Below are 27,614 nucleotides of genomic sequence, written 5' to 3'. Positions count from 1 at the left end.
CTGCAGTATCACTTGATAGAAACATGGCAAATGCTATTAATACATTTATTTATTTAATGTTTATATCACTGACATAAAATTAAAATTTTTTTTTTTCATGTTTGTGTCATTTCACCTATTCAATCTATTTGCAAACCAAAGCATACTGAGTTCTAAATATGGATCAACCAAAAAAACCTGTAAGTTTTTCATTCACGGGAAGATACATGCAATTTCACCACACCTAAAAACATGACACATGACTGTATGATTTCCAGGGGATTGTTTTTCTATCCCAAGTAGTTTATGTCCCTTGTTCACAATTACTTATTCACTGCTGTTATGAAATTTGATGAAAGTGTAAATTGTAAACAGTTTCTTAATGTTTACAGATCAATGGTCAACAAGGCACTAATAGCCTATTTTTATTATTGACCAATCAGTGCTCAGCTTTGAATGCATAATATCTTCAGTTGGTCATTGTGTAGGAGGTTACAGACTAACCTACAGCACAATATTAAGATTTATATTTTCAACACAGTTATAACTCTTTCTAACCTTTGTTACTGATTATGACCCTGATATAAAGGAAATAACTGTAGTTTCAAATAAAACCCTAATCAAAGGCTTTAAAAACAGATGACTAGTGATACCGAACTTATCTTATGTTAAATTTAATGAGTTAGTTTTAAAGCTTTTAAAGCTTGAAATGATATTGCTCAATGTTGAGAGCAAAATTAGATCATTGTGTTTCAATATTCCATGATAATATTGCAGTTTCCCTTAAAAGCTAGCTATTAAGGTCAATATCAAGATGAATACATGTATGCTTAATTGTTTGATATTGTAGAAGTTTCCTTTGGCCAAACTAGATTAATATAAGTCTATTAAATGTTATGTGTGTGGTTTACTTTTGAGGTCAAGTTTAAAATACAGAAGAAAAAAAACAATGTTTTCAATGACTAGGCACTATAGCTGGCCACCGTTTTCCCTTTTTCCCTGTACACAATGCTTTCAAACTGCATTTAATCATTGCACTGTTCCCAAAAATATCCATTCTGTGCCATTAAAAGTTTTCTTAGGTTTAAACCTCCCACCTGGTTCATACTTCCCTTTAAAAATTTTGGCTTTTGACAACCCCCTCCCCCTTGGAATTTCCAATAACCTGGAGTTCTTGGGTGGTATGAATATTTTCTGGAACCTCGCACTGGAAAAGATACCCTGTGAGCAGTTGATTTCTTCTATGCCGAATGAGAGAGTTCCTCTCTCATTTGGCATGGAATAGTTGTTCAAGGAAACCCAACTGTAAGTAGCTGATGATCAGTGTATTGTCTTGAGTTACAGTGAAATTTGTTAGACTGAATGGAAAAAAAATCTCAGGAATCAGATTAAAGTATGGCTTCCAGTTGTGGCAAGCTGAAATAACAAGAATAAATTTCTGTAGGAACCGCAATGATAAACAGAGACATTAAAAAGCCCATGACATTATTTAATAAGAATATGACACTCTCTTAATCGATGTCATAAGAACACAAGCTAGGTTGTCTAAAACAATATCCTGCTGGCGTTATCATTTTCAAACTGGTTTTTCGAGGATTACCATACACGTACATGAATATAAACATCAACTTCCTTGCCACTTAATGAGTTTGCTAAATGGAAGTGTAATTTCATGACAATAATCCATTTTTTGAAATGAATAGCTAGAGATCTAGAATAATCATTTGGTAGCCTGATATAAACTGCGCAGTTATTAATTCACCTCTTTCATGTTTTTAGCCAAGACGAAAATATTATTATTATTTGTGCTGTATTCTGCATAAATCAAGAGTTAGTGTCAAAACTATTAAGTGTTTTATTTATTTATTTATTTATTTTTTATTTATTTTTTTGTAGGAAATCAGTTTATTATTTTGCTACAGCTAATTTTTTTTTTGTGAGAACTGGAAAAATTGAAATCTGCAATAGTTTCATGAAATTATTTGGTGCAGCAAACATGCTAATGGCATTATTACAAACCTGACCATTTGTACATTTCTCATGATGTGTTTATGCTGTTAAGGAGAAACGAGACATCAATCCTATTTTTTTATTTTATTTTCAATAAGTAGATTCAAAGGAAAGATTCAAAAATATTTTTAGCAAAGTTATCTCAAATATTTTGGTACAAATTGTTAGGTATTGTTTAATTTCTGTGGACTCATGTTAGGAAATATAGATATATCAGAAATGCAGTGTTGCATAAATTTTTTTCTTGTTTTTATTTCTCTCATGTGAATGGATTTGCAAGTTTAAAATTAGAGATGACTTATTATGACATTTTGTTTTACAATTTCAGTTTTACATTTGGACATTTTTTAAGGGTACACATTTTATTCAAGACTCAAGAGCTATAAATATTTTTCCTTCTAAGGTGAATTTTTTTTTTATTCAATTACAAAAAATATATATATAAACATAAGTTAAGATGTGCCAAGGACCACAATCTTCTTCAATGGGTGTGGAGGAAGTCGTTACATTATGGGTCAAAATAATTTCCGTTGAAATATGCAAGAATACGTTAAACAACAGGAAATGATCAATGGGCTTAGATACAAGGAAATACATTCGTTGGTCGAACAAAACCGCTGTTTTAGTAGTTCCGGTTTATTTACTCTTAGTTATTGCAGTCACGTCTTCCGTTGGCGTTAGTTTTGCAAGTTATTTTATAAAATACTTTTAATTCAAGAAGATTTTGTTGAACCACATGTGACAAGCGTGTCGTAACTGTCAGATAAAAGTGATCGATCTATGACGTTTACGAAGTCACGTGTCCTTGACAAACTTTAAACCTCATTTGATATGTGTGGCGATGTCAAAGTCAACTTCATCTACAATGCCCGTAACTGAAGTGCAGGTATTTTTGATTTGTTTTCCCTTTTCGCCGTCAAAATTTTACCCCGATGTAGCAGTTTATTTTTTGAAGCTTAGAGGAATATTTTTTACTTACAACTAACGCGTCAATCGGCAATTTAGACGAATTCAATTCATTTCAATTTGTAGCATACCATGACAGAATTACTGCCTAACTGACTTTAAATTATTGATTTTTATTTTCAGTGGATCGGGGCCAGTTGTGGACGGCATAGCTGTTATACCTTCTACAGAGGTTTCAGATTAACTATCGATGGAGTGGTGAAAAATTTTTGCCTCGGAGAGTTTTATTTTGTGAGGAATTCCATAAACCAACCGATATGCATAGCTGAGCTACAATTAGTTTGGCACGATGCGAGTAATGACAGCCAGCTTGCTTCCGCGAGACTTTATTTCAGACCCGAAGATACTCCCGCAGGACGCCTAGCAAACCACGGACAGGTCAGTTATTTATAAAACTATTTCCAAGGGATTTTATTTCATTTTTTGCGCTTAGATTTGCCGTTTTGGAGTCTGTAAAAAGGCCGTGCTTAACAAATCTTAAAACACTAAAAATTTGTTTGTTGAAGTTATAATGCTTCATTGATTTTGTGAAGACGTTGTTAGAAATTGGCGCTGGAAATCGACTTCAATTTATCTTTTTATTTCTAAACAGATCGGAAAAATAAATCAAATTATCTTTCATTTTATTTCATAGCGATAAACAACTTCAAAACATTAGCTGGCGAGAAAGAAATCACGACGCAATAAAACGGAATATTTAAGCTCGGTAGAGCACGCTTTTGTATCTGTCCACCACTTGTATGTCCTATATTTAGATGAATATTTATCAGAACTAGGAAAAAATAATGTGCCTAAAATATTTTGTTTTTTTAGTAGTGATCTTAAGTCCCTCCACTCGTAAGTGTAACACTTTATGTAAAAAGGACCGAGGAACTTAGATTTGGTCTTTTGTTTCTATAGCGCGCTGCGAGGAAGTGAAAGAATTCCCATGTGCTGATGAACTTCATTAAATTTCATTTCTTAATTTTAATAACGTCCGAACTGATTTTATGGTCTCTTAATTGCCTGGATAAGCTGTTTGGAAATTCAACAGTTTACGGATTCGAACTGGCAGTTAATTTGCGAGCCTGGGACACTCTGTACTATTTTATCAGCAACAGGATGACGGTTTCATGTAATCAACTTTTTACAACACCACGCAATTTATATTCATGAGGTCGTATTGGTAAACAAGGATTTATTCATCCCGCGTTCCGTACGGTGTTTACAGTTATTTCCAAATATTTCTCGTTTGGGGTGCAAATTTAATTTAAATTTCACGGAGATTTCAATCGAGAAATGAAGAGTTTACTTGAGAACAATAATTTAAGCTATAAAACACCAAGCGGTGTTTTGGGTTAAACAAAAGACACTGATTTGCATTTTCACCACCGCAAGTAGAATTCACTCGCAATGTTTCCGGTCGAGAGATTGTATTTCAGTTTGCTAAGTAATTTTATTTTTGGTTATTATTTCGTTTTCGCTTTTTGGGATTTTACAGATGGAAATTTTAAACCAAAAAATGGTCGTTTACGTGGTGCGATTTCAAGCAGAAATTGACATTGTGTTTGATAAAAAATAGCACCTCTGTGCCTTCGACAGATGCGTATTAAGACAACACAATAGGAAATATTTGAATAAAAATAATAACCTGCCTTTTAGCTTTTAGAAATTATCCTAATATGGCTTTTCTTCCCGTGCTATCTACCCGTTTTAGATAACTTTTTTGACCCAGAAATCTAAAATTCTTTTTAGTGGCGGTTCCGCGCGTTTCTGTGTCCGAAATTAGAGATTTCGAACAGAGATCGGTGCGTGTAAACAAATTACCACATGGTCTTGATATTAATTGGAATTAGAATCTTTGAATTGTTTTTCGTGAAATATTGGGTAATGGAATATGTTTCAATGTTAAAATTGCTAAATGATCGATGTGGTGTTGTTAATGTGTACGAATAGACCAATGCTATTTCAAAACAAGGCTGGCATTCACTTGTAAATTTCCCTAGTTACTTAATACGTTTTACATTACATTATCTTTTATTCGGGATTAAGAGAGAGATCAATTCCACTTTACAATTGTTTTTATTCCATACTCTTTTCAGATCTTTACCGGGGCGCATATTTTGAGAAAATCTCTTGAAAGATAAATACCATGTTTTTCTTTCTAACCTACTCCAAAGGGTATTCGTTTTGATAATTGATTGTCCAGTGTTTTGCTTTGCCAATTTCATTGTTGAAATTTGATTGAGTCCATTTAAATGAAAAGTAACGTGATTATTGTATGGGCCTCATGTAATAGTTCATTGTTATACTCACATCATCAATGCTCCTTGAGCTTCCCTTAAAATCTATGATTGTAAGTTTTTTTTTGCATGGAAAAAGCTTACAATGATTTTTAGAACTGTTATTGTGTCATGCGAAGCTTTGATATCTTCTTCACACTGAGAAATGATGTGTGCATGATTCCAGGTTTTTGAATGACACAATTTTTGTTGCAAGATAACTCTAAAAATTGGGTGCTTCGGTATAATTCAATATCGCTGGTCAGAGTGAAAGATAAGTCAATAACTTTAGACTACATAGCTAGAGTGAGGAGTTACTGGTCATAATAATTCATACTACCACTTCTTGCTAAATGCAGTGTGTTTTGTCACTTTCAAGACTGTCTCATTTCTTCTTACTTCTTTAGTAAATGCACCAGGTTCTGTACTTGTAGGTAATTGACAACCACTCGTAAAGTGATGTGAATTTATTGTATTCCATTTATCAGCTTTGTTTCTGTGGCAATTATCTGATACATTATGTACAACACAATTTTATCCTCATTTATACATGGTTAGCTATCTTTTTATCCACTTAATATATCTTTTTTTCTGTTTTAAGTCCACATTACTACTCATAAACAACTCATTTAATTGATGTTCCAGTAAGTACTTGTTAAAGTGTTGCATGAATGACTACTATTTAGCACATATGTTCATGTATCACCAAGAGCCAACTTACATGTAGGCTTTTAGCACATGTGCATGCAACAAAAGGTTGAGTTAATTACCAATCTGTTCTCTAACATCTGTCAAAAGAAAAATAATTTCTGTCTAAGGGCACTGGTTGTGTCTGGCTGTTTTATGTATAATTAGCATTGTAAGCATTATTCTGAAATGTAAAAAGTTAAATGTAAATATCTGAATTAGGGGCAGCTAAACTTTCACAGGTTTGTTCATCCAACCTGGTGTTGATCAAAAAATGTTCAGTTGTTTTTACATGTAATATAGTATCTCAAAATGAAAATTTTAAGTGCAGTATTATCCGTAGCTTCCATTGTTGCATCCCCTTTGTTGGGAGGTTTTTTCTAACATTTTTGATATTTCACTGTGGTTATGATGGTACAAGGATATTTTTAAAAAAGCAAAAAAGTAACTTATCAGATCCCTTATAATTTGAGGTTTTTTATTACTTGAGTGGTTTATAGTGAATTTGTGAATCTACTTTAGTTGTAAAGAAAGAAAATATAACTTGAAGATGTTACGAACTGAACTACAGTATGTTATCATATCAATTTCTCCTTTTCTGTGGGTTTTTCAAAAACAAAATTATCTGTTCCTATCGCCAAAAAAATAAACCAGTTAAAAAGTATTTATTGTTTACTAGATCCATGGTATAGACAGGTAAACTTCACAATCAAAATGACCATGTACAGGTACATTATTTGGCCAGAGATGTTTCTGCACTATTCCTGTATGCAGTGTAGTTTTAAGCGTCAGTTTGTCTAACATCAGTCACATTTAGCTTGATTGAACTGATTAGTGCTCTAACTAACTACAAGATCTTATGGATATAATATTTTGGGAAATAACCTAATTTGTTTAATGCCTTCTAAAAAATTCTGATAAACTTTTCAATACCATTTTCATTCTTGGTGGCATTTAGCAATTTGGTGGATTTTTATCCTGGTAAATCTTGTCTTTTTAGTCTATGACCCTATGTATTTGTGATGTAAAAATGTAGGGGGTTTTTTACTTTCAAAATGTGGAAGAGCTCTGATGAACTCATTGGAAGGTGTTCATGCATCAAGATCAGAGCCATGTTCAGTAGTTCTAAGTGTTTGTGGTTCATTTAGTCTCTCTACTTTATGTAATACTTAAACTGTAGTATGTCATGACATAAATGGGATAATCATAGACTAGTGATCTGTCTAGACAGTTTTGTTGTCTGACTTATAATCCATCTGCTTGTAACATGGCAAAAGGGGAACAATCACAGAACAATGCCTGACTCATAATCCATCTGGTATTAACACGGGGTTCAAGGGAAGGTCTCAAACTGGAAATAAGTGGATTATTAGTGGTTTAGGGAAGTCTTCATTTTGGCCCAAGCAATCTTGCAGTTATGCTTTTAGTGGCGACAACACCTCTCTAACTTGCATGTGACCAGGGATGTACAGAGTTGTTACCACTAACTAAATGGGCTTTGTTTGTCCTCAGGATGAGTTACTTTATGCTGACCAGAAAATTGTCATCAAGTGCCATGATATGGCTGTGTGGCAGGACTCAGGTCTCCAATGGAACTCTGGATTGGTACCCTTATGTGAAAGTGACTTTTTCTGTGTTGACCACAAATATTATCTAAACAGCAACTATGCTGTGAAGGAGAAAGAAACATTACAAAATGCCAAAGAAGTGTGGATGAAAGGAGATCACCCTCGCAACCTTCAGATCCTCACATTTCCAGCGTACTGTCGTTACAGGGGTCTCAAAAAGAGGCTCTTATCTGGCATGTGTTTGACAAGAGCTCAGTTAGTTGCCCTGGGAGGAGTTATTGCAGAAAACAGAAGTACACGGGTGCTTTTCTGTCGTGACAGTTTCCATCACCCTTACTTGGACAAGTTTGAATTATCTGGTGATAACAAAGGTATGCCATGTTCAGAAGACGATAAAGTTGCACCAAAAAGTCAACTTATTAGTAGATATTTTGGGCCTGGCACATCTCTCATTTACATCTCTCATCTACATCTCTGTCAGAGATGTAGCTAACAGTGGCTACTGACTAATTTCACCAGCTGAAAGAAAACTTAATCCAGCTGAAATTTCACACCAAAGAAGTCTTTTTGTAAACTTTGGAGCTGCCAAGGTCAGAAAAGCCAGCTGGCCTGGCTAATGAGCTGGTTTATTACATTTTCTTAGCGTCATCCATACTATCCAACAGATAAATATGTCCAGATAGACATGCAGACCTGGATATTTGGGGAGTGCTTTTTAGACACAATAAATTTCCTAGGGTTTGGTCTGAGGGTAAATATTATGACAGATAATCAGTCATAAAATACATTGAGGCTAATGCCAGACAGATTACAGTCCTTTCTTAATATTATATATCTGTTATCTTTATTGTTGTTGTGAATATCAAATTACCTGTGTCTGAGTCAGGTAAATTGTCTGAGAATTTCCATCTCAGACACTTAACCTGCCTCAAACACAGGTAATTTGTTATTCACAGCTCGTGAATCCAGTCACTAATATTCTGAGAGGGAATAAAGATACTTATTACTCTTGTGGCTAAACGAGTTAAGTTATGCACTGCATCTTGCCATTTTGTTTTCCAGTTAAAAAAGGAATTTTGGTTTGATAAAAATCCCAGTATGAGCAGTGAAACAATGAGGAAAATTAGTTGACCCCATGTGCTCTTGTTAGATCTTTGATTAGCTGAGACATTAATTTTGTGAAACCAACAGAAAAATGTGAAAATTTGTCAACAGCATAAAATCAAGTGGTAGATAAATGTTCTAATCCTGCTTTTTTTCACCACTAGCACCAGTTCTGAAAGGCAGGCCAAGGAAGAAAAAGAAGCTAAATGCGGTACAGAATAGTGTTCTTAAGAAGAAACGATTTGTGGCCGACATTCAAAATCATCTAACAAATTCACCTGCAGCAAAGAGATGCAAGCTATCAGAGGAAGAGGAGAGCACAGGGTCTGACATGTCAGAAGGGGTATTGGAGAGAACAAAGGCACCTCCTCAAGTGGGACGGAAAGTTCAAAGTATTGGGCCCCCGCCATTGGTTAAGCCTAGAGTACAGGTTACAATTCCAGACAAGGCAGAAACAGCTGAGATTTCTAAAGTTGCTGCTCAAGATGTGCCACAGTCAAGAGGAGAAAACCCAAAGGTTCCTCCACCTCTAATTCCTTCTAATATGATAAGGAGAGATGTTGCACGTACTTCACAGCCACTTCAGTCCAGCCGCAAGCATCTAAATGAGAACATTACTGAGTGTTCAAGAACAACACCAATTCAAAAGGTGATTTCAGCCAGCAGTACAAAGCTAAGAGACATTGAAAAAGTTAGCAACAACAACAGCAATGTATTGATGATCAAGCCACACTTAACAGATAGAAATCAGACCAAAGTGACAGTTGCTCCTGTAACTAGTTCCAGTCCTTCCTTGGAAAGTAAACCTAGTAAACTGCTGAATTCATTGGTGGAAAATAGGAAAATATTAAAACCTGGGACAACTGTTACACACACCCAGAGTGTGAGTTCAGGTGTGAACACAATTCCAACTGTCCAGGCAGGTGTACGCTCACATATTGCCTCAAGAACCCGACCAGTTACCACAACACAGGGAACTGTCAGCACACATGTGGTAACATCCACATGCTCCACAGTACGCAATCAACCCATTGCATCTCTGCAGCAGACCGACATTAGTGTCCAAGCAGTTGCTCCAAAACCTCAGCAGGCTGTAACACCCTTGGCTGGGTCTACATCATCTTCAGTGAACGCCAGTGATGGCATGATTGCAACTGGTGGCTTACATGTGAAATCGAAGCCAAGCAAGGAGAATGAAGAGAGACAACTGAGACAATGCATTTCAGAGGAGAAGAAAGAGAATGAAATAGAACAAACAGATGAATCTGTCGCTTGGAAAAAGAAGAAAAAACGACTACGAATGCCTGGCAATGTAAAGGATGAGGTAGGCGCTCTGAAAAAATTTATTTGGGCTTGAAATTCTTGGTGTGCTGCATTTTGTCAACACACTACAAAAATAAATGACATAGAATTGTCTTTAGCTATGAACACTTTTTGCTCCCAAATATTTTATCCAGTGGGACTATTATTCTGTGTTCTTTGTTTTTTTCCAAATTATAAAGTATAACCCCAAAGTTGAAAGTCCTGAATTATGTCACTTATGATAACATATCACAAATGTACCTCTTTGTTGTGACATCTCAAATTCGAATCTTAATTTATAGGAGTATGACGGTGATGATGAAAAGGACTTCATGCAAGCCCTGCGGGATTTCATGAGGAAGAACAACCAACCACTTGGCAAGCTTCCCGCCTTGGGCTTTAAGAAAGGTATGACTAGCAAATTAAAAACATGTGGCATGTCTGTTCTAACTAGTGACACTGTTATTTAATTTAAATTTGTAGTTTATTAACTTCCTTCTGAATAGTGTCTAAGGTGTTAAAGCATTATTTTGACCTCTTGGATATTTTTTGTTGCTATTTCAATATGGTATACTGTTTTGTTATTCCTGTAGTTAATCTTTGGACAATGTACAGCACCGCACAGAGATTTGGAGGATATGATGCAGTGAGTATCACTTTGCTTGTTTTAAGGTTTCAAGAGTGTTAAGGTACTTTGGGAGAGTGAAGTCACCTCAAGCAGGTCTAGAGAAAGACATAAGACCCAGCTACCTTGATCAATCAAGGCATGTAGAATGTATGAGTTTGGTTTTTCATTCAAAACGGTTACTTACAAGTCAAATTGTGTCTAGGTAACAAGCAAGCGTTTGTGGCGACGTGTTTATGACTCACTTGGAGGGAGTACAACAATAACTAGTGCTGCCACATACACCAGGAGACATTATGAAAGGTAAGTAATGATTACTATGTCCTTAGTATGTCCTTTCTTATGTCCTGTCCTATGTCCTGTTATAATTATTATACAGGAGATACCCTGGACTTGTGTCATCTATCTCAATCTGCATAGCGTGAATAAACAGATTTCTTGGGTGGGGGAGTGGCCTTTTGTTCCAACTGGGATGAAAAGGATAAGCAAAGTAAGTAAGTATGTAGGGTGGATCATGGATTGAGCATAGAAAGCAATGCATATTTTCTCTGACCTCTAGATGTGAGTCTGCAAAGGACAAATGTGAATAATTATGCTATATATCAACATTCTACCCCTAGCAGTATACAGGACGATTGTTAAATCAGCCTAGTCACCATAGGGCAAGGACACCACAATACAATGCTGGGCCAGGTTGTTCGAAATCCGGTTAACGCTAACCCAGGATTAAAAGTTGACCGAACTATCATTTTTTCTTGTGTAAAAATATTGTTCCCTTATGTTTTGTGTAGTTTGAGATTACTCAAGCTCAAAACTGAAGAACAAACAATACAAAACGAACACCTCACTGAAAAAATGCAAAACTCAAATCAAAATTCCCACTAATCCTAGGTCAGCTTAATCAGGCTTTGAACAACCTGGCCCAGAATAGCCAACTAGCAATGGTTTCTGCAACATTTGGTTGATACTCAAGCTTCCTTAGTCTTAATCTTCCCACTTCCTTTAAGTTATTTTATAGTGGTTTCTTATGATTTGCATGTCAATGCAAAGATTGCACTCATTTTGTGAGAAGACAAATTGAATATATCCTCTTTGTCTCCAGGTTGCTGTTGCCTTATGAGAAACACGTAAGAAACCAACTCAAAAAGCAGATGGATGAGAAAACTCCTTCTTCTGTTAACAGCCTTCTACAAAATCAGCCCTGCGACAAACCGGGGAAAAAGCAAGGTTTAACAGTTTCGAACAAAGCAAAACCTGACATTGAGACAGACAAGGCTGTTGTACTAAAGCAGAATCAAGGTGCTGTAGGAGCTGTTCCAGCAAGGCCTCCACAGGATGGTACTGCTGTGTCATCACTGCAATCATCACCGTACGTGATGAACACCGCAACTGATGTAAAGGGAAATGCAGTTAAAACAACGGATTCAGGTCAGGTGCACTCTGTCACGGCATCATCTGTTAGCAAGACTTCCTTTAGGCAAGGAATGTCGCCAGTTGTCGTTCGATCCTTCAAACAAGAGTGCCAAGAGCCCAAAACATGCAGTAGCAAGTCAAAAACAGGTGTAGCACCTCCCATCACCTCAGCATCTGAAAAACAAAACAAAGATACACCAACTGAACAATGTCCACAAGACATAAGTCAGCAGAATAGGAACTTTATAACAACCATGCAGAGTGAGGAGGAAGCAGGTGTAACAGCCAACACAGTGTATGCTAAAAACACAGCTGCTAACACCAACCTTAAGCAATCTGTCCAGGCTGTTCCACTCCAGAGGGTCTTTAGAGGGGTACACGATGATGAGCTGACGTCACCTCCACCACAGCTTTTAAATTCAGTAAGTAAAGGAAGAGAGATTATTGATCTAACCTCAGATGACAGTCCTCCAGGGTCGCAATCCAAGAGCCACCTTGTGCCGCACATTCAAGGATCTCAGGCAAATGCACAGGAAATGTCCAAGATGCATAGGCCAACTGGCGGTGGAGACACTGAGGGGCGGAGGCAAGTGCATAAATCACAAGCGAGGCAAGAATATCATGAAAGCAGTAAAAGGCACCATCCCGTTAGGGAAGCACAGACAAGTGGAGAGGTGTCCTCAGTTTATGACGTGCAGACCTACGGCATTCAACCATTTAATAACAACAGAGTTCCACCTCAAATACAAGAGAGCTCACCAGCAATTAAGAAGAGCAAGGATGAAGGCTATCCACTTGTGAAGCAAGAGGCATTCCTTCCAAAACGTGACAAACAGAGGCGTCAACAAGCACGAGTGGAAAGCTTGGAAGGACGATATACACACTCTCCCTCATCAGACAGTGCTGATGAACATTTTGCTGAATGGCTTCGAAGGCAGTCCAGTGTTCAACATCACCGCCCCAAATGCAGTGTCAGTCACCACATACAGTCGCCTAATCCAGAGCTTGGCCAGTTCAGGTATGGTTATGTCGCTGAGGACATGCGTGCTTCAGACTGCTCATGCTCTTTACCAACAAGTAGAAAAGATGAAATTGTCGCAGTAGCCCCTCCAACAAAGGCAAAGAAAGAACACTATGAAGAAGATTTACCATTTCCTGGTATGGCAATGTACCCAGGAAGGTGGAGTCCCTCCATGGTAGCAGATCACCCTGATCTGTATATTTCTTCCCATCCTCCACATCTGGGAGTGCCACCAGATGCACTAGCCAGTCACATGTGTACTCCATCAAGAATCTTCATTCCCACAGCCCAGATTTTTAGCCCTCCTTACCACATGGGCATGGCAGCCATGGGTGCTCCTCCCTTGATAGCTGGTACGGATGATCAACTGCACATTCACCCACACTGTTTGATGGCATCGTCATATCCTCGCTCGTCAAGCTCAAGGACACCAGATGGAACAGGTTACCCATTGTACTCCTTCACATAACTGATCGTTTTGGTAGATGTCTATTTTTGTACTCTGAATCTTATTCGCCATTTCCACATCCCCCATAATACACGTTGTTTGCCCCCCAAAATTCTGCATAACCTTTGTTTCCCATTTCTCCTGGGTATTACAGTCGTCCCAAGAGAAACTGAAGACAATGCTCATGCAGAATTTTGGGGGGCAAACAAGGTGTATTGTGGGGTATGTGGAAATGGCGAATTGGAACTAACTGGAACATAAACATATGAAGTTGATATTGTATGAAGGACATTTCCTCCAACATTTTACCGAACTGCTTATCTTTTGCACGTACTAGTCACTTAGTCAGCTGGTCTGACGTAGCCTCTTTTAGTTAGTCGAGCACTCGGTATTTATATGATTGACGAGATAGTCGATATTCTGGAGACTTTGCTGCATACTTGATATCATACTTGATACTTGGAATTCTGTTACGTTAGCTTCAGTGAAGATCGTTCCTAATTTTCACGTCTTTTTGCATATTTCTTTTGAAAAAAGGAAGCCTTGGAGTTTTTAAGCTATAGTGAGCAACCTCATAATTGCTCTCACTGTAAATATATTTATTTTGGCCTTGAGAGCCTTCAGAAACTGTGTTACTTGACACCAACAAACTTCGGTCTCCTATAAGAAACTCTAGGCTTAACAGTACTCTCCAAGGGTTTTTGCAAACGTCGTCTCGATTTCACAGTAAATTTTGTAAATAACATAAAAGGTTTTGGTTTTGTTATGATGCAGTGCGAAATAGTGACTGCAAGCATTTGTTTATGTCGTTAAGGAAAATAATTAGTCTCTAAATCTTATCACTTGATAAGAAGCGATCATGTCAATGTTAGTTCGGATGATTTGGTTGTATTGAGTGGTTTTCAACTGAGTTGCGTGTAAAGTGCAAAACCTAACCAGTTCCTTAACAATTAGACTACTCGGCCAATCTCAGACCTTAGTAAAACCAAAACCAAAGTAATTGTCTGATTACTTTCAACACTCAATTGAAAACTGCTCTAACACAGGATTGTTCTTGTTTGTTAATTATTAGTTTTGATGTATCTATATTATTTCTTGATACCAAAAGCTTATTAATCGAATATGGACATGATTATACAAGAACACCTTTGTTAACAAGCAGATCCAGTGGAACTGTGTAATCTTTTGAAAGGGAGAAAATTTTTGTTCCTATATTCGACATTGTAAGCAAGAGTGAAATTATTTGGTCTCTTAATGTCATGATCAATTATTGCAGTACATTGTAGTTTACCTTTTTCACAAGTTCTGCCATTGATGAATTGTATCACTTCAAGTTAATCACTGTGTTTAACCAGGCTGTTGCAGAGATGTGAATTTTTTTTAAAGCTTTGTAGTATTTTTCTAGACTCCCCAAAAGGCTATTTTTGTACATTTTGTAAATTACGAAGCTTGTGATTTTTTAGCTTGATGTATTGTATTTATTTTTGTGTAGGTCACACAGACCTCAAAGATGAGACTTGAATATATATATATTAGAGTATTTTGCTACCAGGAAATGTAAATAAACCCTTGTTCAAGAACCCACCTTCCCGACTCATATTTTCAATAGTCTGTATAGACTTAGGACAGAACTTACAGGGGTGTAGGACCCCTTCTCAGAGACAAAAAAACTTGACTCGCAATCGACGCCAAATTAATCAATAGGCCAAGTTCGTATTCTCGGTATTACACTGAACTAGCTTGCAATGGAGGCTCATGTAGGGGAAATATCATTAAAAAGTGATGGGTTCCATGTACAATTGAAATAACTCCCCGCATTAGCCTCGATTACAAGCTAGCCAAGAACACGAATATGGTCTATCCCGTGCTTTTCCTGAAGAACACGAGCTGCCCAGATTCCCAGGTCGTCTCCTTCAAAGGAATCCAAGGTAGCAGTAACCTTGAGTTAAATTAGCCAAGAAGACCTGGTGACGATGTTAGCACGAGTCCCTAACAAAAACGATTCAAACCAGACTGCGCACGACTGATCGTTATAAGCAATCGTACTTTTGGTATGCTTGGGCTACTTTGGTCGCACTATAATTCGTATTTTTGCGAGTAACGGTCGAATACCATAACGAGGACGAACCAGCCTCATATATCGGCGAAACGCGACTTGATATCGCAGGAAACAAGAAAGTAGACACGGCTTCTGACGAGCTAAAGTTGGGTAAGGTAACGCAGGATACGAGACATTTGATTAACTATTTGCGAATTTGGGTACTGTGAAAAACCACTGTTCGCCCGACTCTCCAACAAAAGACACAACAACAAAGACCGCGAGTCACTAAAGAGATAATCAAACACAAATCAAAGTGCACAAAGTATTAACATAATAATTAAGCACAAATCAAATTGCGCGAGGTATTAACGTAATAATCAAACACTAAACAGAGTGCGTCACGTAGTAATCAATCACAAATCCGAGTGCGCAAGGTTTTAACGCCATAGTCAAACAAAACACACATTGCGCGAGGTACTGTAGTAATAATCACACACGAAACAGAGTGCGCGAGGTGCTAACGTAATAATCAAAAACAAGACATTGCGCGAGGTACTAAAGCAATAATCAAACACAAAACAGAATGCGCAAGATACTAACGTAATAATCAAACAAAACAGAGTGCGCGAGGTACTCACGTGATAATCAAACACAAAACAGAGTGCGCAAGATACTAACGTAATAATCAAACAAAACAGAGTGCGCGAGGTACTAACGTGATAATCAAACACAAAACAGAGTGCGCCAGGTACTAACTTAATAGTCAAACACAAAGCAAAGTGCACAAGGTACTACCGTAATAATCAAACACAAAACAGAGTGCGCAAGGTACTAAAGTAATAATCAAACGGCACAAAACAGAGTGCGCAAGGTACTAACGTAATAATCAAACACAAAACAGAGTGTGCAAGGTAGTAACGTAACAATCAAATACAAAACAAAGTGTGCGAGGTACTAATGTAATAATCAAACACAAAACAGAGTGCACTAGGTACTAACGTAACAAACAAATACAAATCAGAGTGTGCAAGGTACTAACGTACTAATCAAACACAAAACAGAGTGCGCAAGATACTAACGTAATAACCAAACACAAAAGAGAGTGCGCGAGGTACTAACGTAATAGTCAAACACAAAACAGAGTGTGCAAGGTACTAACGTAATAATCAAACAAAAAAGAGAGCGCGCGAGGTACTAACGTAATAGCCAAACACAAAACAGAGTGTGCAAGGTACTAACGTAATAATCAAACACAAAAGAGAGTGCGCGAGGTACTAACGTAATAGTCAAGCACAAAACAGTGTCCAAGGTACTAACGTTACAATCAAACACAAAACAGAGTGCGTGGGGTACTAACGTAATAATCAAACACAAAACAGAGTGCGCGAGGTACTAACGTAACAATCGAAGAAAAAAGAGAGTGCGGAAGGTACTAACGTAATAGTCAAACAAAAAAGAGAGTGCGCGAGGTACTAACGTAATAATTAAACACAAAACAGAGTGTGCAAGGTGCTAACGTAGTAATCAAACAAAAAAGAGTGTGCAAAGTACTAACGTAATACTCAAACACAAAACAGAGTGCGCAAGGTACTAACGTTATAATCAAACAAAAAAGAGAGTGCGCAAGGTACTAACGTAATAATCAAACTCAAAACAGACTGCGCGAGATACTAACATAACAATCAAACACAAAACAGAGTGCGGGAGGTACTGACGTAACAATCAAACACAAAAGAGAGTGCGCGAGGTACTAACGTTCTAATCAAACAAACAAGAGAGTGCGCAAGGTACTAACGTTATAATCAAACACAAAACGGAGTGCGCGAGGTACTAACGTAACAACCAAACACAAAAGAGAGTGCGCGAGGTACTAACGTTCTAATCAAACAAAAAAGACAGTGCGTAAGGTACTAACGTTATAATCAAACACAAAACGGAGTGCGCGAGGTACTAACGTAACAACCAAACACAAAAGAGAGTGCGCGAGGTACTAACGTTCTAATCAAACAAAAAAGACAGTGCGCAAGGTACTAACGTTATAATCAAACACAAAACAGAGTGCGCGAGGTATTAACGTTATAATCAAACACAAAACAGAGTGCGCGAGGTACTAACGTTATAATCAAACAAAGAGAGTACGGAAGGCACTAACGTAATAATCAAACACAAAACAGAGTGCGCGAGGTACTAACGTAATAATCAAACACAAAACAGTGCACGAGGTACTAACGTAATAATCAAACACAAAAGAAAGTGCGCAAGGTACTAACGTAATAATCAAACACAAATTATAACGTGCGACTCTATGGCGTTTACCATTTGTTAAAGAGAGTGCGCAAGGTACTAACGTAATAACCAACACAAAAGAGAGTGCGGGAGGAGCTAACGTAATAATCAAACACAAAACAGAGTGTGCGAGGTACTAACGTAATAATTAAGCAAAAAAGCAGAGTGCGGAAGGTACTAACGAAATAATCAAACACAAAAGAGAGTGTGCAAGGTAGTAACGTAATAATCAAACACAAAAGAGGGTGCGCGAGGTACTAACGTAATAGTCAAACACAAAACAGATTGTGCAAGGTACTAACGCTATAATCAAACAAAAAATAGATTGCGGGAGGTACTAACGTAATAATCAAACACAAAGCAGAGTGCGCGAGGTACTAACGTAATAGTCAAACACAAAACAGATTGTGCAAGGTACTAACCGAATAATCAAACACAAAACAGAGTGCGCGAGGTACTAACGTATTAGTCAAACACAAGACAGAGTGTGCAAGGTACTGACGTTATAATCAAACAAAAAAGAGGGTGCGGAGGGTACTAACGTAATAGTCAAACCCAAAACAGAGTGCGCGAGGTACTAACGTAATAATCAAACACAAAACAGAGTGTGCAAGGTACTAACGTAATAGTCAAACACAAAACAGAGTGCACAAGGTACTAAGGTACTAATCAAACACAAAAGAGAGTGCGCGAGGTACTAACGTAATAGTCAAGCACAAAACAGAGTGTGCAAGGTACTAACCTTATAATCAAACAAAAAAGAGATTGCAGAAGGTACTAACGTAATAGTCAAACACAAAACAGAGTGCGCGAGGTACTAACGTAATAATCAAGCACAAAACAGAGTGTGCAAGGTACTAACCTAACAATCAAACACAAAACAGAGTCCGCTAGGTACTAACGTGATAGTCGAACATAAAACAGAGTGTGCAAGGTGCTAACGTAATAATCAAACGCAAAAGAGAGCGCGCGAGGTACTAACGTAATAGTCAAACACAAAACAGAGTGTGCAAGGTACTAACGTTATAATCAAACAAAAAAGAGAGTGCGGAAGGTACTAACGTAATAATCAAACACAAAACAGAGTGTGCAAGGTACTAACGTAATAGTCAAACACAAAACAGAGTGCACAAGGTACTAAGGTACTAATCAAACACAAAAGAGAGTGCGCGAGGTACTAACGTAATAGTCAAACACAAAACAGAGTGTGCAAGGTACTAACGTTATAATCAAACAAAAAAGAGAATGCGGAAGGTACTAACGTAATAATCAAACCCAAAACAGAGTGCGCGAGGTACTAACGTAATAATCAAACACAAAACAGAGTGTGCAAGGTACTAACGTAATAGTCAAACACAAAACAGAGTGCGCGAGGTACTAACGTAATAATCAAACCCAAAACAGAGTGCGCGAGGTACTAACGTAATAGTCAAACACAAAACAGAGTGCACAAGGTACTAAGGTACTAATCAAACACAAAAGAGAGTGCGCGAGGTACTAACGTAATAGTCAAGCACAAAACAGAGAATGCAAGGTACTAACCTTATAATCAAACAAAAAAGAGAATGCGGAAGGTACTAACGTAATAGTCAAGCACAAAACAGTGTGCAAGGTACTAACCTTATAATCAAACAAAAAAGAGATTGCAGAAGGTACTAACGTAATAGTCAAACACAAAACAGAGTGCGCGAGGTACTAACGTAATAATCAAGCACAAAACAGAGTGTGCAAGGTACTAACCTAATAATCAAACACAAAAGAGAGTGCGCGAGGTACTAACGTAATAGTCGAACATGAAACAGAGTGTGCAAGGTGCTAACGTAATAATCAAACGCAAACGAGAGTGCGCGAGGTACTAACGTAATAGTCAAACACAAAACAGAGTGTGCAAGGTACTAACGTTATAGTCAAACAAAAAAGAGAGTGCGGAAGGTACTAACGTGATAGTCAAACACAAAACAGAGTGCACAACGTACTAACGTAATAATCAAACACAAAACAGAGTGCGCGAGAAACTAACGTAATGGAATTCCCTTACTATGTATACTAATGTAAGTATACTAGGCATTACTGTGCAGAGATTAGGTTATCTACAGTGACAACGTTTTCTTGTTTTTACAATGTTTCAAAGGAACATATATATCTTAATTTCCGGCTGAGAGGTCCGTCTAGTTAAAAACTGACCGAGGTCTTGAAGGCCGTTGGCCGAGGACAGCATTTTCAAGTCCGAGGTAAATGACTTCTTTTTTTCCTCTCTCTCAAATCACTTTAGCATTGTTGACCTTTTCCAGACATACATTGCGCGCTCGCTAAAGTGCAGGGCAGAGTAGGCACGTAGGATTCGTTACCGTGCCGTCTTAGAAAAAATAATCAGAAATCTCTCAATAATTTAATAATTTAATTACTAAGAAGACTAAAAGAAGGGCATACAGCCTGGGCGTCCTGAAAACCTCAAAATTTCTCAATGAAGTGATTAGCCGCGTACAAAAGCTGAAAAATTCAAATATTAAATATTCAGTCGCCTTACAAAGCGTTAAGTTTAATATTCCTTAAAGCAGAACGTATACTGGAAAATGTGAAGGAAATTCAGTTAGAATTCTACTAAACAATTAGATTATTCGTTCTCTATTTCTGAGGTGATAGTTGCTTCGGTCTTCGGCCTAAATCAACTATCACCTCACAAATCTCGAGCTCATAACCTAAAATTGATAAATAAAGCTTTAAAGTCAATCGTTAAAGCGCAGTTAATGGAGCGTGACGCTGTTTACGTAGTCATAGCTTACTATTGGTCACGCAATGGAAGTTCGTCTGTCACGCCGATTGCAGAGCGGCCTAAGGGTGATTAAATTTTACCTCAAAGACTTGGAACTGTTTTATCGATGCCCCTTTGAACCAACGTTAATGACTTGAAATTAATCAAATCTATTACACCAACTGCAACACTGTTTGATTTAACATACGTTGTTGGAAAACACCTGAGTGTGCAAATTTCAACAATAAACAGCCTTCTCTACCAAAGAATTGCGTTCCTCCGACCTCAGAATTTTATAATGAGAAACTCAGGCAAAGTTTGCTCCTTTGGTTTTCTCTCAACTCCTTGTACATGCCTTACTGGTCAGTAATTACAGCGTGTTTTATTCAAGTTTTGTTAAATTATCAGTTACGTATAACTCAACTATCACTCACATAAGCTACCCCTTAAGTGAGGTAGCCTTTCGTGGCTGTCCATTGATAACTACCTTTAATTTTACATCAGCTTATGAAAACGTTAAGCACTTTTATGCATTTTCTCCAGCCAGCAATAGCTAGCCTTTTAATTAATGGTCTCATATTGGCATCATTGGCAGATGACAAGAGCAACTGATGACAAAACAATTACAAAATTTTGTGAGCTTTCTGTTCAAGAGGATAATTTATCAAAATATATCCTTGAAATTGTAGCCACTTACACACATGCTTATTGAGGAAGAAGCAAGTGACAAGTGCAAGAAAGTCTGGCTAGGAGGCCACTGCAGTGTTGGGTCAATAATAATTAATTGTCATTAAAGGAAAATTGGGTGTAGTTGTCTCAAAGAAAGTTTCTTTCTACATGTTGGGCATTTGTTTTGCATCTGAACTGCACTTCTTATACACTGGTCACAAAACACGTGTCCACAAGTTGTTGACATTAACTTCCTTTTTCTTCTCTTTATCTGAAAAATAAAGTTTTATATTACTTAACTTAAGTCCAGTTTGCCTCTTTCACTTGGTCACATGACTTTGGCTAGACCAGACAAAAAAATATTTCACTTTTGGTAATTTGAACAGACTTCGAGGCACTGAGTTTGTGTGCAGTAGGGGCCTACAGATTGGGACTCGCGTATAAGATTGAGCACAAGTATGACTTTTCACTTAATTATCACATTTCACACCCATCTCATTCCTATGGTGTTCTATTCAACTGGTGAGTAACAGGAAGAGAATTGAGAGCTCTACAAAATGTAACTGGATTGAAATTCAAAGTCGTTGCACTGAATCTCATACTAATACTGCCCAGGGGTTTCATTAAGGGCCAGGCACTGGGCAAATTGACCAGCTGTGAGGATGTTTTTGTCCACCTGGTTTGACCATCTGATGGATTGAAAGTTTTTGTTATAAAGAAGTTCAGTTCAAAAAGTTTTGTCATTAATGAAACCCCTGGACTGCCATCTTAGGTTCTTAATAACCTGGAGCCAAATATTTCTCTTCTCAAATGTTCAAACATATTGTATGACAATAAACAAAGATATTTAACTTAAAGGAGCTCAGTCACAGTTTGCACATTTTGAAAAGTTTAGCCTAAATTTTTCAAATTTGTCGTTTGCAATCCGTGTCAATCTTCGCCATCCTTGACCATCCTTGTTCCTTTATGGTTTATTATTATCTCTTTGATGTTTTTCTATCTTAGTAAACTATTATTTTCAGGTTTCCTTCCATTTAAAGGAGATTTTGTACGTGGCCAAAAAAAAAAAAAAAACACTGTGACTGAGCTTGTTTAATACAGTATATAGTCTAGGCCTGATGAGGGTTAAAATTTTACTCACAGTTTTTTCGTCATCCAAACATATAGGACAGCTTATCTTCTTTTCAGTTGTTGTAGCAGCTGGATCATCACTGTTAGATGTTGAAGCTACAACTACACCAGTGTTCTGTTCACTTGTTGTATTACTATCAACTACCTCTTGTATTTCATCATCAGCATTGAATAATGGTCTGTTCAACACACTAGGTTGTGCAAAACGACAAGATGACAACTGGCTAATAGGATCTCCACGGTATATTCTATTCACACACTGAAAGACAAGGATACATAATGCTCAATTTTAAATGGCCAATGACAATATTGGCTTAATTTGTAAAAAAGCAAACAAACAAACAAACAAACAAACAAGCAAACAAGTTAACATTTTACTGAGTGGATGTTGACTTGTTAACTGAAATTAAGTCTATGCTTGAGGTTACTAACCTAACAGCCTGGAGCTTATCTCTACTATCAGTAAGCTAATTAAAAGTGATTAGGGGTGTTTCAACAGGCTAAACTTAATGCCACCTTGCCAGGCCAGTTTTTGTAAGGTTCACATAAAAAGTGAGGAGTTGCCTATCTATCAAAATCATTTACAAATTGGTGGGCTATGACCCATGTACTACTGCACATGTGCAAAACTATGGACCAAAACAATAAAAACCCAAATTTCAACATTTGCATCTGGTGAACCAATCATAAACCAGTATAATAAACTGTGCTGAGGTTTCCTGATCATCTCTCCTCAATGAGAGGGAAATCTCTGTCTCATTTGATACTCCAGATGAAGAAGGATTCCATTCTTGATGTACTGACCACATTCTTGTCCCCAAAACTGCCTATCCTACTTTGCTGACAGGGCCTTGGGAAAGGATGTGATCTGATTGGCTAGATTCTTGAGTGAAGATTTTCACCAAATTAATGCCAGTTTCTTCCCAAACCTATCAAGTAGTTGATCTCTGGCCAAAAATTTCTGATCACAGTGCCTACAGACCTTAACAGATTTTAACAAAGGTAATTTTAATTAAGTAGAAGAAACATTCATATGTTTCATTATGGAAGATTTCATTAAAAATTCCCCCTGTAATTAGCTTTGTAGCCTTTTAGGTGTTTTGATCAAATGGTTTTAGTCAGAAATCAACCAGTGATACTTTCAGAAAGGAAACCAGCGTTTAGTTAGTGAAAATCATGTGTCTCTGGAGCCATCTTCTGGCCCTGCCAGCTAAGAGAGAGACAGCTCTGGGGACAAGAGATTATGGTACTGGCCACTGACTGACTGACCAAACCAATATTTTACAGTGAGCTTGACCGCAGAAAAATTTATGTATAATGAGAGATTTCATTTTGATAACCTTAAAAGTCATACCACAATAACAGGGCTGGAATCGATTGAGGAATCTGCTGGGCTTTCACTTGTTAAATCCACCACATTGCTGTCATGGAAACCTGAATCATTAGTCAAGTCTACAACAACAGAACCACCTAAAAATAAGTACAGAGATAACAGCTAACATCATTGTTATTGCAACCAGTATACAAAGTTTTGGAAGAAATTTAAGAAGAAAGATTTCCTGTCCCCAACTCCCAAAAAATTACTTTGCCTAATAAATAGCATTCAAAACTTCCTATTTAAGGTAAAGTGACATACAAGTGACTAAATGAGGAGTTCCTGTAATGGCAGAGGTTTCTACAGGGTGGGGTGATTGGCCCCACATGTACTCCCATCTTGAAAGGCAGGGGTTTTTCTTTGTCAGGCCTCTCCTTACCTAATCTGCCATGGTTGCACCTACTAGGGGTTAAGGTTCCAACCAGCGTGGTTCTTAGGATCACTAAGGTACAAACACTTCACCATCCCAACAAGGTGACAAGCCCAGGGTGAAGGAGCTTATGAACTATGTGGCATAAAGAGGGCTTAGTTTGTAACTTGCACTAATCAGGCAGCTTGAATGTACTGTACCTTGTCTAATGGTTGGAAGTTTTTCCAGATCTATTACTTCTGGCCTTGCAACTTGAACATCACCAACAATCATCACATCTTCTTGAGAGCGTGATATTGTAGGTGACTCTACAGTTGTTGGTTCACTGTCTGTTCTACTTTCTGTAGTGTGTGTCTCTAGAGCAGCTGGCCCACTATCAACAGTGTTCCCTGCAACGGTCTCTTCCACAGTCTCGTCATCTATTCTGCGTCTCTTAATTTCTGGTGAAAGATGTTCCTCCTATCCAAAAGAAAGGTAAATACTGTAAACCTGTTCAAACCAATTCACATTCAGTCCAGTAATCAATCAACTGCTCTTACTTTTGCTGACTTTTTGAGAACACAAGCATACTAAAATAAGTTTTTAGGTCAATTTTTCAGTCTAATTCTCACTCTTCAGAACAAAACTTTCATGTTTCATACAGGTCTACAGCCACCATGTCAGTTAACACTTACAGTGTTTTAATTTCATGTTTGCACCCTCATCAAAAGGAAAAAACATCAATCATTGTTCTATCCTGTTTGTGTAAACTTCATCAGTTCATCATATTTTAGATGAAAACCACACTAGGATATTATGCTATCTAGACTAATCTCTATAAGGCCAAGAGCATGGCAGTACACCTCACACAAGGGTGGTTGGGGTATTACGCAGCAAAAAACACACTCAACTCTTTTCTGATATATTTATCATTCTGTACTCTACACTCCATCTTAGACCAAATTGCAAATTCAAAGATCTTGTATGATGACTACATTAGCTGACACTTCTAAACCTACAGACACTTGAAACAGAAAAAAGAGAGTTTCACCCATAGAGGGTGAGAACATTACATGAACATATTACACATTGTCATAATAATTGCTTTTTAGGAGTTTATAAAAGGCTAAAAGTTACTGGAATTTTAAAAACCAAAACGTTTCGACCATACGATCATCGTCATCAGTGGTACATGATGGAAATTTACATACAACTTGCTTTTGTTCGATTAAGTTATTCCCGAGGGGAACAATTTTTTCATTGTGAAACTGTTCCCCTCGGGATTAACTTAATTGAACAGAACCAAGTTGTATGTAAATTTACATCATATACCACTGATGATGACCATATGGTCGAAAATGTTCTGGTCTTTAAAATTTTAGTAGCTTTAAGCCTTCTAAAAACATATTTACACATTGTTATGAAGCTAATACATACAGGAACAACCAACAAGGAACCAGTCCCTAACTGTCCATGGGTCCTCAAATTATCATTTACAGTTGTTCTCACCTGAGGAGAAGTCACTTCTTCCGGTGCACTGCTTGGCAAAAATAACTCTTCACCTCGCTCAAGCAGTAACAATGAAGCAGATGGCTCATCCAAAGGAGGAGCTGTATTTGCTTCCTTCTTCCGTTTGCTTCCCTAAATACAATAATTAACAATAAATTATTTAAATTATTAATAATAGCCATTAATTAATAGACTATTTTGAAATGTAACTGGCCTCCACATGAAGGCAAACTTTAGGTTGACTTTGTAATGATAGAAATTTAAAACTAGTTTACATTATGGCAGGATAATTTCAGGTTAAAAAGTAGTCACGTTTGTATAAATTAAGTTCTCGAAGTCAACTTTAGCCTCACTTCTCCTTTAAGTCCTAACCTCTTTAGCATTGTTTATAATTACTACTGGAAAAGGTCTAGATAGCAGCAGACATGTAAAGATTTTAAGGAAAACGACCACTTTTTTAAGTTTAAAAGACATGTTTCGACAGAACTTCTGTCATCTTCAGTTGAATGAATGATTACAAAGCAAGTTGAATAATAAGTAGGCAAAAATGCTAATTAAGACAAATAGTAACAACAGAACGTGAAAAAAGTGGTCGTTTTCCTTAAAATCTTTACACTACTGGAAAGCATTTTCTTTCTTTTTTTCAATAATACTTGGGTCTTACTGTAGTAAGTGTTTAGAAATCGGCTGAGCCTGAATTAAACGGTGGAAAATGGAATTATGTCTTGTAACTTATGATCACTTTGTTTGCCTAGGCACATGAATTATTTTGTGCTTGATAACAAGTTTCATATTTCTTTGGGACAGACAAGACAATGACAAAACACTTTTCAAAATCAATATACTTGCAAAGATAAGTCTGACAACGTTCAGGGTCTGACTATTGTTTTCAGCTTTGGGATGTACGCTTGTTATAGTAAATTTAACCATAAGCAATATTATCACAGAACATCTTTTAACAAATATGGCTGCTCTGTTTATTGACTAAAACTGGTCACAGTGTCAGTAAGCTGGATAACAAATCACTTCTACACATGGAAATGTGTTAATAACACTCTTAGGTCTTATAAATCGTGACTATGAATGTACGCCATGAAACAGAATTCATAGCACTCTAATAGCAAGAGTGGTTTTCAACTGAGTGACAATCACACTGGACAATCACAAAGGACACAGACAATTCAATGAACCAATCAAAACTCAAAGTAAATACATGTAGCACATGTGATGCGGAGGAAAAGATGCATGAGTTAGTCGTGATTGGTTTTGGCTTTACTTCTGATTTGATTGAAAATGGGAGAGTCTTTGAAGCCATTGTGTAGTGTAGTAAATGTGAAACCAATTACTTTTTGACATTCAAGTGAAAACCACTTAGGTCCATTGCTTCACATCTGCATCATGCCAAAAATACCCCCTAAATCATTGCTTTCTAACAGGTACGGTAGTTAGTATTTTAATTCGTGTTACAATTTAACTTTAATAATTCGTGTTACAATTTAACAGCACTTCATACTAGCCAAAGAAGCACAGCATACCTATTATTTCAGGGGAGGCAATTGTGTCTTTTAAATATATTAACTTGGTTAGAAATAACGTTGTAATAAATAGAAACCAAACAACAACAAAAAAACATGAAATGTTAAAAATAAAACATGTTAAAGTTCAGTAAAGTTGTATGACAGAGAACATCAGTTGTCAAAAGGAAGGCAAAAATTCGTGTTACAATTTAACAAGCACACCTCCTATATATATTATATATACCGTTGTCTTAATATGTATGAAGAAAAATATTGGCTAAAGATTAAAATAAGACTTATTTGAATACTTAACAAAGAAATTGTAGAACTGGCAACATCACAACAACAGCAGCAGTAATCTCACTTACTCGAGTCACAGGCTTGTTCATAACTTTATCTAGGATTAAGTAGTTCTCTCTATGGCTCCCAAAAACAGCTATAGCAAGGACAGATAGACAATGGGAAGCTCCACCTCTGCCATAACAGTAAGCTTAATTCTTCATTTCTTCGAAGGAAGTGGTAATTTCATCCCAGCGCCATTTTGGCACAACCAGACAGCACGTCATTGTTCGACGTCATTGTAAGTCAGCGTTTTGTTTCG

General features: G+C 37.2%; 2 protein-coding genes across 2 annotated transcripts; one reads left to right on the top strand and one right to left on the bottom strand.

The window, feature by feature from the left end:
- Positions 1-2,839: 2,839 nt before the first annotated feature.
- On the top strand, positions 2,840-14,968 carry LOC110056934 (uncharacterized). The gene is made up of 8 exons (XM_020763495.2): positions 2,840-2,875; positions 3,079-3,333; positions 7,416-7,842; positions 8,740-9,899; positions 10,180-10,285; positions 10,471-10,523; positions 10,708-10,805; positions 11,605-14,968. The coding sequence occupies exons 1-8, from the start codon at positions 2,855-2,857 to the stop codon at positions 13,403-13,405; spliced, it is 3,921 nt and encodes a 1,306-aa protein (XP_020619154.2). The 5' UTR covers positions 2,840-2,854; the 3' UTR covers positions 13,406-14,968.
- Positions 14,969-20,819: 5,851 nt separating this feature from the next.
- LOC110056936 (uncharacterized) lies at positions 20,820-27,606 on the bottom strand. The gene is made up of 6 exons (XM_020763498.2): positions 27,382-27,606; positions 25,497-25,628; positions 24,209-24,467; positions 23,618-23,733; positions 22,274-22,522; positions 20,820-21,403 (listed from the first exon to the last, which is right to left on the bottom strand). The coding sequence occupies exons 1-6, from the start codon at positions 27,400-27,402 to the stop codon at positions 21,254-21,256; spliced, it is 927 nt and encodes a 308-aa protein (XP_020619157.1). The 5' UTR covers positions 27,403-27,606; the 3' UTR covers positions 20,820-21,253.
- Between the last annotated feature and the right edge of the window lie 8 nt (positions 27,607-27,614).

Source organism: Orbicella faveolata, unplaced genomic scaffold (assembly GCF_042242905.1).
Source record: "Orbicella faveolata isolate gen_17 unplaced genomic scaffold, um_ofav_v1 contig_1, whole genome shotgun sequence".
Taxonomy (NCBI): Eukaryota; Metazoa; Cnidaria; class Anthozoa; order Scleractinia; family Merulinidae; genus Orbicella; species Orbicella faveolata.
This window is presented reverse-complemented; position numbering and strand designations above follow the sequence as displayed.

Excerpts from the sequence above, each read along its gene's own strand:
- LOC110056934 (XM_020763495.2), top strand. The coding sequence starts at position 2,855 with ATGCCCGTAACTGAAGTGCAG. Across the intron at positions 3,334-7,415 it reads GCCTAGCAAACCACGGACAG|GATGAGTTACTTTATGCTGA; the intron begins GTCAGTTATTTA and ends GTTTGTCCTCAG. Across the intron at positions 9,900-10,179 it reads CTGGCAATGTAAAGGATGAG|GAGTATGACGGTGATGATGA; the intron begins GTAGGCGCTCTG and ends CTTAATTTATAG.
- LOC110056936 (XM_020763498.2), bottom strand. The coding sequence starts at position 27,402 with ATGAACAAGCCTGTGACTCGA. Across the intron at positions 23,734-24,208 it reads ACTTCCAACCATTAGACAAG|GTGGTTCTGTTGTTGTAGAC; the intron begins GTACAGTACATT and ends ACTTATTTTTAG. Across the intron at positions 22,523-23,617 it reads ATTCCAGCCCTGTTATTGTG|TGTGTGAATAGAATATACCG; the intron begins GTATGACTTTTA and ends CTTGTCTTTCAG.